This window comes from Sturnira hondurensis, unplaced genomic scaffold (assembly GCF_014824575.4).
Source record: "Sturnira hondurensis isolate 20B ecotype Veracruz unplaced genomic scaffold, ASM1482457v3 Scaffold0008640, whole genome shotgun sequence".
Classification (NCBI taxonomy): domain Eukaryota; kingdom Metazoa; phylum Chordata; class Mammalia; order Chiroptera; family Phyllostomidae; genus Sturnira; species Sturnira hondurensis.
In genome coordinates, this window is record NW_028081271.1 from 13,172,062 (window position 1) to 13,184,454 (window position 12,393).

Below are 12,393 nucleotides of genomic sequence, written 5' to 3' on the forward strand. Positions count from 1 at the left end.
AAAGGAAAAGATGTTTTCAAAGACATCTTTCAAAGCTTGGAGTCTGGGACAGTGTGGGAGACGAAAAGTAAAGGGTACTTCACACTGTTCCCCTTTCACCGTCATCACCAGTGGTCTGGACACTTGGCACTTGGACTGGGAAGGAGTTGGACACCTGTTCAGCATATACTGCTCAGTAGGGAATTAGCAGAATGAAACAGGGTATTGCCTCTGTTGCTCAAAATGGGTGTAGAATAAATACCTTCCTTGGATAAGTGAAGTTAAAAATAAACAAACCTGAAAAAAGATACTACAGAAAATACAAACCCTGTTTGGTTCTTCTTTGCAGCACGGAGCAGATCCAACTAAAAAGAACAGAGATGGAAATACACCTTTAGATTTGGTTAAAGAAGGAGACACAGACATTCAGGACTTACTGAGAGGAGATGCTGCCTTGTTGGATGCTGCCAAGAAGGGCTGCCTGGCAAGAGTGCAGAAGCTCTGCACCCCGGAGAATATCAACTGCAGAGACACCCAGGGCAGGAACTCAACCCCCCTACACCTGGCAGGTAAGCATCACCAGCACGGCCGAGCTGCGTCCATTCCTCCGTACCTGACACAGATTGCCAGGAGATGAAAGAAATGCTGACCCTGGACAGTACTCCTTAGTAAAATATTTTTGCTGACATAATTTTATGTAACTTCTTATTATAAAGCCTCTTAATTATGTAATAGTAGTATTAGCTTTTAAAGCAAGAAGTATTAAAACTTTAACATTTTGCAGTCCTTATTATTTATATACACATTTTTTTCTTTTAAGCTGACATGTTTGCCCTTTTTTACTCAATTAGCTGGCTACAACAACCTGGAAGTCGCTGAATACCTTCTAGAGCATGGAGCAGATGTTAATGCACAAGATAAAGGCGGCTTAATTCCTCTTCATAACGCAGCGTCCTATGGGGTGAGCATGCTTAAGTTCAAGTCTAGAAATTTCACTGACATGTACTGCTTTGTTAAGAGTATACCATGCACAAAGTGAGTAGATAATCTAAGCAACAGCATCATTTAGCACAGTTACAGTTCTTCTATTCAGAGTGTGTCTAGCTTTCCGGTTAAGTGTAACTATCTTTTTAGCCAAGGACCACGCTTTTTATAGCTTTTTAGTCTGCAACATTGCCTAGCACAATCATAGATGTATTACTGACGCAGATAATATTCTACCTCAAGTACATTTTAGAAACTGTAAAAGCTAGGATGCTCCTTTTAGGCATGAAAATTGTGGTTGCTTACATTTACCATTTAATATTTTTTAAATAATTAAGTAAATGGTTAAGCTATTGGTATACAAGTATGTGCCTTCATAGAATTTGAATTGACCAGCTAAAACCCCATGGCGAATGCACCATAGCTGGTCATCAGCGGAGAGAGGGGGAGGGACACCTTGACGCTGTTTGTTGAGGCTGACCACAGGGGCGCACGCGGTCACCAAGGCGCACTTCAGGCTGAAGGAGTCACACAGGAGTGGTGTGAACGAATGCTCCTGTGCTTGTCTGTTCACCACCTAGTCCCTATTTGTAGGAACCCACAGATGCCAGATTGCCCATCCCAGGGCTTCTCACAGTTGTAGTCACCATTGATGGGGCAGTTTCTAGATTTCCCAAAGCCTGGCAAACTAAATAAAAATGAGTCACTGATTTTTACATTCTCTTACTCTTGTCTTCCTTGCCCTTGATAATGAGAATATCCCCATGCTGTCGTGCTCCTTGCAAAAATCAAGCATGTTTCTCTTCTCCCTGCTCCCCACCTTTCTTAAATTAAATCAGGGCCCTCAAATCTTGTTACATTGTATTTGTCATTCAAAGCATCTGTGCTGCAGCTGGATTCTGGCACCGTCTTCCCCTGGAAACATTCCAGGTGTTCAGTTCCTTTTCTGTACCTTCCTGTTCAGCATGTGGCCCTTATCTGTGGCGAAGAGCTGAGCTGTAGCTCATTTATTGCATGTGGAAATTTATTCAATTTCCATTTCTGTTTTTGCCCTAGTGGGGCAGGTATTTAAAAGACTTAAGAATTGTGTTTTTAGTGTACTTGGGTAGTAATATACTCCTTTTGGTTTATTGTTTTTTCAGATGTTTGTCGGCAGATTTTAAAAGCATGTAACTGGTCTCTCCCAGCATGAACTGTAAAGTCAGTGGAAAGGAGGTTTACCAGTGCATACCATATATGTCCTTCATTTTACACAAACACACAAAATTTTCTTTGGACTATCTGATTTTGGAAGCCTATGAAATTAGGCTACTAAATTATATTATTCTGCCAATACTCATGAGAGTAGAGTAAAATTAATCATCAGAAGCACAATTTAAATAGCCTGTAAGTAGAAAAGCTTGAAATTATTTCGTGCTTTGGGGTTTACTAAAAACAGCTATTCTTTTTCAATATCTATCCTTTGAATAAGGGAGATAAGTTGGGGGGCTTTGTTTTGTTTTAAGTGTTGCTATAGTAGCTTAGACAGTGCCTCTTTTTATCTTTGTGTTAAGATCAATTTTGTAGTGATGACATCATTCATACTCCCAAAATGATCATAAAACATATCCTGTTCTCAGAAACCCTGGCCTGATTACACTTGTTTTGTCTTCATGTTGTCAAAGTAAATATGGAAGCTTTATTAGAAGTTGTCTGATTTGTATTTTCTAGTAAGTTTCCTTTTCTTTGTTTTCTGAAATTACCTTTCTTAAAATGAATAAGTATTTGTATTATATATTTTAAAAAATACTTCAGTAGTGCCTCAGGGGAAAAAATGCCTTTTCTATTTGAAGTGAGCATCTTCGAGAGAGCCAAGACTGTCTTAAGGAAAATACGAAGAAACATGCCCTAAATCCCATCTTGTAGTATTTCTTTCCCTTCACCTCTTTTCCCATTCTCATGAAAGTCAGCTTCAGATACCCCAGTATGTTGCAGTTGAGCAACAGCATGAGTTAGGAATTTATTCTCAACATATTATGTGCTTCTGAGTTATAAAAAGTAATCAAGTTATGCCAGGAAATGTGTCCATAAAGAACACCAGTGTGCTAATTGCACAGAAATTATAGATTATTGGAGTTGAAATGGATTTCAGAAACACTTTAGTGGTGACTAAACTAGCATCCCTAAATGGGTGTGTAAGAATACAGTTTATTTTCATTGTTTTCAGAAGCCTAATCATGAATCAGTTTCACCTCTGCATAATTAGTTGTCTTAAGCTTACTTAGAAGAACTTCTGGAAAGAAGCTAAAACCTTCCGCTATTATTTGAGAGAACCTGCTCTCCTAGAACTTTCTCCTGCATTGGTTTTCAATAGTCCTGCCTGTTTTTAGCTCTTCTCCCGTTCTTATTGCCCCGTTTTCTCCTTTCCCAAAATACTGTTTTCACAGTTGTATTCCCCTTGTGATTATCTCTGTATTCCTTTTCTTAATGAGCTCATTTATCAAATAGCTACTACAACTTTCAGCTCGATATTTCATTTCGTCATTTCCCTCGAGTTCCTATCTCTAGTACCAAGCACTTAGTAGGCGTTCAGTAAGTGTTTGGTTGGTGGGTGAGTGGGTAAGAGAGCACGTGCGTAAGTCATTGATGCCCTCTGACCTGCACTCCAGCCCTCTGTGTCAGCCTTGTCCTTCTCACAGTTTCATTCCCACTTGCAGTTTTTCTACAAAGGTAGTCGTCTTGGACATTTCTTCTTTTTCTTCCTGTGTGGCTAATTTGTCTTTCTAAAACTGAGTATTTTTTTTCCTTCAAAATTTCTCACATTCTGCTCTTCTTTTTCCTTCTCCTCTAACCAGCCCCGTTCGCAGTTGACAGAAGATCGCATCGTCTCATGCCCAGGTTGTTAGTGTGTCTGCATTCCTTCACCCTCTAAGGCATTTTAGACATGAGAGGCAATTTTTTAAAAATGTGGTTTTGTTGTGTTATGTTATTTTCCCAAAGGCTTGAATAAAAGAATGTTCAGAAGCTTTGAGATGAGTATTTCAACAAATAGAGCAGATTGCAGTTAATCAGAAGACAAATGTTTGTTTTCAAGATGGGCCTGAATACATTGGGTAAAGAAAAAATTTCAAATGGCCCCATGAAAACTTAGAATTATGGAGTAAAAGAATAATTGTGGAACTGATGTCAGGGGAGGCAAGGAAAAACAGAATACAAAATACAAGGAGAGGGGTTGTTAAGTACTCTTTCATACAAGAAAGTTCTATTAAGGACGAAAATAGAGATACGGAGAGAATGAAATGTTAAGCGGAAGCCAGTGTGCACGATGGAGCTTCACCAGGTAACCTTGTCTGAACTCCGCACCTCCTTTTCCTTTTCCCCAGCACGTGGACATAGCAGCATTGCTGATAAAATACAACACGTGTGTCAATGCAACGGATAAGTGGGCCTTTACTCCTCTTCACGAAGCAGCCCAAAAAGGGAGGACCCAGCTGTGTGCCCTCCTCCTGGCACACGGAGCAGACCCCACCATGAAGAACCAAGAAGGTCAGACACCTTTAGATCTGGCAACAGTAAGTCCTCATTTCGGAATCCTCAGACTCCCTTTCTGTACTTGCAGAGATGACGTGAAATTCCAGGGCTTAGCGGGTTTACCTTTAGTCATGCGTATTTCACTTAGAATAAGAACAAACTAACTTCCTTCGGAAAATTGTTTTAATTTATTGATTTTAGAGAGAGAAAGGGAGAGAGAAACGTTGATTTGTTGTTGCACTTATTTATACCTTTATTGGTTGCTTCTTATATGTGCCCTCATCCCGGAGCTGAACCTGCAAGGTTTCGCTTTGCAGGACGCCCCTGACCTGCTGAGCCTCACCGGTCAGGGCAGCTGTTGCTCATGGTAATTTCCCTGAGGCTTTGGGGGAGTCAGTGAAATTAACTTCTGGGCAGTCACTGGACAAAAATTACTGCTGGTTAAGCATAAACAAACATAGTAAATAAATGTGGGAACTACTTCTAAGGAAGAGATCCACAGTCAGCACTTTGAAATGTACTTTTTTTGATGAAAGGTGAAATCTTTTATTTCTTAACTCTTCAAATCTTTATTAACTTACATATCCTTCAACTACATATGTAATCTGAACAACTTCATGTATACTTTTCACTTAGTCTTAAAAAAGCGTTTTCAGGAATTGACATAGTCCACATTGTTGGAGTTTGTTCTCGTAGTTAATTAACTCTTTTTGTGTGTCTGGAGAAAACACGACCTACTCTCAGCAAATTTCGAGCACACAGTAGAGTGCTCTTAACTGTAGTGACCAAGCTTAATGTTAGCTGTTCAGAAACTGAAATAGTTTGTAATTAATAGTTTTTCCAGTGCTACTTACTGAAACTACTGGCCCTTTTGGATGACAGAAGGAAAGAGGAAGAAATTGTTAAAACAAATAGGATAATGAGGCATTTATTAAAGAAAGAATCCACAAGGTACTTGGTCTTTAGTGAAAAACTTACAGCTTTAAAATGCAGTATTTCTGTGCTTTTTGTGTCCTTTGTAGGCCGACGATATCAGAGCCTTGCTGATAGATGCCATGCCCCCAGAGGCCTTACCTACCTGTTTTAAACCTCAGGCCACCGTAGTGAGTGCCTCTCTCATCTCACCAGCGTCCACCCCCTCCTGCCTGTCGGCCGCCAGCAGCATAGATAACCTCACCGTCCCATTAGCAGAACTGGCAGTGGGAGGGGCATCCAACGCAGGGGATGGCGCGGCAGGCACAGAAAGGAAGGAAGGGGAAGGTGAGTACACCCTGCAGATGCTTACTTGGTTCTCGTCTTTTGGTTTCTTTTTAATTCACATGTTCATTTTTTTATTGGTAATCATTGAACATCTCACTCGCAGATATCTTAACTATTTACAAGTTGTCGTTTGCACAACAGCTTACAAGAAATATATCTTCATAGAATAAATGTCTTGGTATCAGCATTGTTCTTACTTACGTTGGTATCTCCGTACGTCCGTTTCAAATCACAGTGTCATACTGAGCTGCTGAGCGAGTTCTATTGCCGAAATGCGTCAGGATTACTTAAGGAGTGAAAACTAAAATGACAGCTGGTAAATTTGGAATTTTACATCTACTAAGTATGTCATTTACTAAAAGCATTACATTATGCTCTTTGATATTAAAATTAATACAAACACTACTGATTTGCTAAACTGCGTTTACTTCTCAACCAAATTCAGAGATAACTCAGAGTGTCTGAATGAAATTTAGGATTATTTTATGCTGTGTAAAATCGTCTGCGTGGCCGGGGTGTCAGAGAGCCATGGCTGCAACAAATACTGGAACTTCCTTTAGAGTGACCAACCCCTTGCTGAGAAGCTTTATGTCTGTTTTAGTTGCAGGTCTCGACATGAATATCAGTCAATTTCTAAAAAGCCTTGGCCTTGAACATCTTCGAGATATCTTTGAAACAGAACAGGTAAGCTCTCTTGAGTTTTTTTAATTAACTACTCCATTCTTTTTGTTTTTCTTTCTTTTCTTTTGGGGGTGGGGAGCTTCTTAGCTGCTTTTTTAAAACCACAAAAAATTGATAAGCCATAGGAATCCGGTATTTTATACCTCTCCCCCAAATTGTATGACACAGTGATTTTCAACCAGTGTGCTATACGAGGCACACACCTGTGTGCTGTGAGAGTTTTTAAAACGTGCACTCACTCCCCTGGCTGGTGTGGCTCAGTGGTTGAGGACCGGCCTGTGAATCAAAGGGTCAGCAGTTCGATTCCCAGTCAGGGCACATGCCCGGGTTTTGTAACCTACCTCAGAGTTCCTGTAGAGAGTCTTCCAAAAGTTCAGCAACTTTTACCATGTGTTTGTCTTGGCGTTTTTATCTCCTGGTAGAGAAGTGGTGTGAACGTGGGGGGGAGGACTCTGTCCTGGCACTGCTTGTTCTGTCCTTTTGGACCAGTCATTGAACCCCCTGAGCTATAATGGGTTGCTTTAGAATGAAATGAAATGTTTAATTAGCAACTTTGGGGGGAAGTAGCATATAGAAGGTGCTCATGAAACATGAATAAACACATCATAAACACGAATCTGAATTCCTTAGCTTGTCATTTATTGTTTTCCAGTGGCTACTGCTTGATAAATGTGGGGCCAGTGTGGTACCACGTAAGTCAAAGAAATTAAATTCAACATTTAGTTATGTTAGCTTTCTAGTCATCCCATTTATGAAGTACAAGTGAGTGAAAGACAGAAATGGCAGTACATCTCAGTTCTTCTGTGTGTGGTTTTTATGACTTCTCTGTGCCCAGATTCCCTCCTAAGGGATAGTGCTTAATGGGTTGTTGTGAGGCGTAAATGAGGTATTAATTTCATGTATTGAAGCTATGTAATTGACAAATACTGTGTTGTTGCAAACCTGTTTTTTGCTTCTTCCAGATAGGCACTGTATGGAAGAAATGTGCTATCAATTCATAAAAGCTTAAGGATTGTTTGGATTAAAGCTACCACATAAATATTAAATCCTGTTCCTATGCCAACCCTTATTTGAACTGGAGTTTAGAATATTTAGACAGGAAAAAAATAGGAGTCAATAATAGAAATGCTGTGCCTGGTTCCAAATTATATTAAAATTCCATCTGGCTGAAAGTGGAAAGGCTGTTATTGTGTTGTGTTGTGAACTGTTCTTTCTCAAAGACGTGCACTTCAGAACCTTTGCAAACTCTGCTGAAAACTTCCTTTGGGCGATTGGAAGTGAATTGCCAATTTTGTGCAATGGAGTGATTATTTTTAAATGGCCATTTAGGAGCAATATAGTAAATCTTTTCCAAAGACTGAATAATGAATGCTTGTTGTGCTGAGAAAATCAGATTCATTATATAATATTTCATTCTGATGATGAAACTCAGAAGAGCTCCAGGCCACACTTGCCTTTTTAAAATGTTACATACAAGTATAAAGGTACAGAAACTACGGAGAGATTAATTTAGCTCATTTGACTTGGAAAAGGGGTATCTTCAGAAAGACTTCTCAGGTCTACAAGGAAAAAGGAAAAGGCTAATTTTGTGAGGTAGTATTTGGATTGTCATAGAACCACATTTTCTGACCTGGAAAATAGCATGTTTAGCCCTCAAGAAATGTGGTTGCCCAAGATTCCACGCTGTTTATTCAGAACACTGCCACTTGGTGGCGATAGCATCACAGTTACTTTTAGTCGACAAAGAATTAAATAGTTTTGAATCATCTCCTTTTACAAGGGTGAATAACCCAACATTAAAAACCAGAATTTTGTACCGCAGAAAAGAATGTTAAATTTTTTTGTTAAATCTGAGGATTTATAAGAGAACTTAAAATCCATCTACTCTCTTCTCCAGATTGGAATTCTTTACATGGCTTCTGTATAAAATGGAATGGAATGTAACTAAATACTTGGCGATATAAATTTCACTCCTTTCTAAGGCAGCTCTTTTCGTGCTTGAATATTTCTTGGCTCTTGGAAGTTCCTCCTTGTTTTGGTATAAACCCTCATGACCTGACTGTGCCTACTCCTTTTGCTGCGCTCACGTTTGCTGCCTGCTGGGTGCTGGCTGGTCCCTCTCGTATTTTGAAGCAAGCAAAAGGTGGTAGAATTAGATAACCAAAAGGAAACATGATCATTTTATATTTCTATAGCATTATTTCTCCCATTTTAATTCTCCACTGACTAAAAGCAAATTAAAGAGTATTTAAAGTGAGCAAAAAGCTGATAAAATTATCAACATAACTATAAGAAGATTTTAAATCCATGCTTACAATGGAAACAAAACAATTTTTTTAAGTTGAATGGATACATATATACCATGGAAGACAAATGGAAGAGTTTCCGTCATTTTCATCGCCTGAGGGGCTGTTATAAAGATTCAGCGATTGATTTTGTTTCACTTTCAGATTACGCTAGACGTGCTGGCTGACATGGGTCATGAGGAGTTGAAGGAAATAGGCATCAATGCATACGGACACCGCCATAAACTAATCAAAGGAGTAGAAAGACTCTTAGGTGGACAACAAGGTAAGCTCTTTGGAGGAAATAAACTTCAGACGTTAGTGGCACAAGATAAGCCTCAGGGCTGGCTGCTGGCCTCGGGCGGTCTGACCCCGGGCCTGTATCCCCCATCCCACTTCATTGCCATCCCTCTCCCTGTTTGCTGTAGCTGGAATTGATTCATTCTCCCTCGCCCCCCACACTTGGTATCTAAATACCTCTGGGTTCTATACTTCTGTCCTTTCCTACTGCTGTCACCTAATCCAGGTAACTGTCATCTTGCTCCAGAAATGCCGCAACCGCCGTTCAGCTCATCTTCGACCTTCACCTTTGCCCTCTCCTCCAGTGCCTTCCTGCACTGTAACCAGAGACTCCTTTCAACACAACTGTGGGATCATATCACTTCACTGCTCAATACCCTTCACTAGGACCCTGTTGCTTTTAGGATAAAATCAGACATTCACACGTGACTTTTCATAATCTGACCTTTTTCTCTTACTCACCTTGAACTTTTCTCCCTCCCTTACACCTATCAGCTTAGTCTTTTCCCATTATACTTTGCTGTCGTGAGCCTCCTATCTCTCTCCTTTGTATGAGATCTGTCCAGAAGGTATCCAGCCATGTAATATGAAAAATAGAGACATTTATTGAAGAAGATCCAAGAAACATTGTACATAGGACAATGACACCTCAGCCCCCTTTAAAGTAGGCACCTTGAGACCTCACACAGTTCTCCCAGTCACCATCAGCTGCCCCATCGTATTTTCCTGTAACTCATTGACAGTCTGAAATCTCTTCCCTTTTGAAGGTGATTTGGATTTGGGGAAAAGCTAGAAGTCACAGGGCACCAAATCTGGGCTATAGAGCAGCTGAGTCACCTGGGTGATTTGATGTTTCACCAAAAAGCTCTGCATGAGTGGGCATGTTGTGATGAAGCTGCCAACTATCAGTTGAGGTACCTGTGGCCTTCTGAATCATTGGAATAGTTTCTGTGAAGGAATGTTCAAGCTTAACACAAAATCTGATGCAGATTCATTGCTCTACTTAATCATTTTAATGCAGTGGCCACACAGTACACACGCTCACTCAACATCAACCAACTCTGCTGATGAGTACAGTGAAGTCGTCATTGTTCACACATGTGCATTCCAGTCCACCCTTCTTGGCTCCAGGTTACATCGATTTCATATAAACTGTTCTCGTTAAATCAACGATGGCTGGACGTTTCATGGACAGACCTCATATGCCTCTGTGTTTCTCATTTCTCTGTTTGTTTTTCTGTTTTAATTTACATTTTATCGTATTTTTTCCATTGCCATTTAGTCCCCTTATATCCCTCCCACCCTGCAATCACCACATTGTTGTCCGTGTCCATGAGTCTTTTTTCCTTTTTGCTCAGTCCCTCCACTCCTAACCCCCTGCCATAGCTGTCATCCTGCTAAGTCTGTCTCTGTTTTGCTTGTTAATTTGGTTTGTTCATTAGATTCCACACATGAGTGAAATCATGTGGTATTTGTCTTCCTCTGACTGGCTTATTTCACTTAGCACAGTGTTCTCCACGTCCATCCATGGAAGTGCTTTTACTGTAGAAAAGCCAGAGGAGGGAAAAGAAACAACTTGAATTAGTCAGTCTGCAGAGCCAATAAATTGCAAGAATGATATGAAACTAAACATTAACAGGTTTTGAGCTTGAGTGTTGCTTACTTATTTGTATTAAATGTAGAAGGGTAGTGAAATTAACAAGAATAATATATTTTAAACATACTAGGTGACAATTTCAAGCTATCTCACAGAGATTTTAGACCAGACTACAGAATAATTACAGTTTGTTTCTTTTTTGTATTAAACATTGCTTTAAGAATGTTCATTAAACTTTGGTTTCATTAAATTTAGTTTGTGAAATAATTGTTGAGCCCTGCTGTGCATATAAGGAACTCTTTAAGAACCAATAAAATTGCCTTAGCTGGTATGACTCAGTGGATTGAGCATCAGCCTGCAAACCAAAGGGTTGCTGGTTCGATTCCTAGTCAGAGCACATGCCTGGGTTGTGGGCCAGGTCCCCAGTAGGGGGCGTGCAAGAGGCAACCACACATTGATGTTTCTCTTCCTCCCTATCTCACTCTTTTCCCCACTGTGTAAAAATAAAATAAATTTAAAATCTTTAACACTCCTCCATTACTTCATATTCCTTTGGATTTACTTGTTTATATAAATTTATGTATTAGGTTCAAATTGAAAAATAGTTTAGACTTGTTCCAAAATATCAATTATTTGTGACAAAGTTTTCCCTAAAATAGAGCCTGAATAGTGTGGACTTCTGTTAACCGTGTTCATTTTTCTTTTCTACAGGAACCAACCCTTATTTGACTTTTCACTGTGTTAACCAGGGGACTATTTTGCTGGATCTTGCTCCAGAGGATAAGGAATATCAGTCAGTAGAAGAAGAGGTAATGTACATCAGAATGTTTAGTTATCTTTTCCTGAAATCTGTGGTTAAACTTGTTTTTCCAGGAGAGGTAAGCTTGTCTTACTTCAGCTTACGATCACTTGCCTGTGTATTACTCAGCCACTGTGGTGGAATATCGCCACAGCTCCGATAGGACGTGGATTGGAGCTGTGCCACGTGGCATCACGTCGTAAGTCTGAGGTTTCCGGCGGATGGTTCAGACCTGTCTTTTTATTCTGAAGACATTCTTGAAACTCATGCAAGAATGACCCTATTAGAATTACTTTTTTTTTTATGTTGCTAAAGTGCTACCTAAGAATGGTATGGAGTGAGAGTCTTGCCTCATAGGTAGCAAATAGAGTCTCATCTTGATTTCTGTGCTGCACTATAAAACATGGGTATAAAGTGATGTGCCCAGTTTTTATGTGTGCTTAGCAGGCACACCTCGTAACTCAAGCCACCATCTGTCTCGCCAGGCACAGTGACTCAGAGCCACCTCAGTCGGGCGAGTGGTGTGCAGCTAGGGGAGACAGACACCACAGGGACACCCTCTCTGCTCCAGGCTTCTGCCTCACTTCCGGCACAATAAATAAACCAAGTGCCGAATGGCATCGTTCTGTGTAGAGAAGCAAGCCTGCGTTTTTGTTTGTTTTTAATTAGTGCTCGTGTTCTCCCCACTCTGGAAACTCAGGACAGTTACGTGAGGGGGCTGATACTGTAGCTCACAGCCAGTTTTTCAGGAAAGCATCATGTTTTCTAGTGTCTTACTGCCTCAGCTCCTAGTGGTTGGTAGGTTCCGATAATGATGCCGCAGTGCGGTGAGTGACTCTGTAATGGTAGGGGATCCGCTCTTTGAGTCAGTTCTGTGAGAAAGTAGGTCTTCAAAACATTGGACTTTTCCGTGGTAACTCTTTTTAATGTGGACAGTGGAGGAAGAAAGGTATTCCTAGTCTTTGTAGACACACTTGGAGTGTCCAAATTAAAGAGAT

General features: G+C 40.3%; 2 protein-coding genes across 2 annotated transcripts in view; one reads left to right on the forward strand and one right to left on the reverse strand.

Annotated features, from left to right (window-relative positions):
- The window catches only part of TNKS (tankyrase), a 173,224-nt gene that overhangs the window by 145,716 nt on the left and 15,115 nt on the right, over window positions 1-12,393 (forward strand). The window contains exons 16-22 of the mRNA XM_037055295.1: window positions 329-548; window positions 831-940; window positions 4,326-4,514; window positions 5,496-5,733; window positions 6,335-6,417; window positions 8,865-8,985; window positions 11,308-11,405. Of these exons, the coding sequence (XP_036911190.1) occupies window positions 329-548; window positions 831-940; window positions 4,326-4,514; window positions 5,496-5,733; window positions 6,335-6,417; window positions 8,865-8,985; window positions 11,308-11,405 (1,059 nt within the window). The remainder of the gene's footprint in view (window positions 1-328; window positions 549-830; window positions 941-4,325; window positions 4,515-5,495; window positions 5,734-6,334; window positions 6,418-8,864; window positions 8,986-11,307; window positions 11,406-12,393) is intronic.
- The window catches only part of DUSP4 (dual specificity phosphatase 4), a 37,237-nt gene continuing 33,926 nt past the window's right edge, over window positions 9,083-12,393 (reverse strand). Inside the window, exon 6 of the transcript XR_005067779.1 lies at window positions 9,083-9,094. The gene's annotated coding sequence lies outside the window, so the exon portion shown is untranslated. The remainder of the gene's footprint in view (window positions 9,095-12,393) is intronic.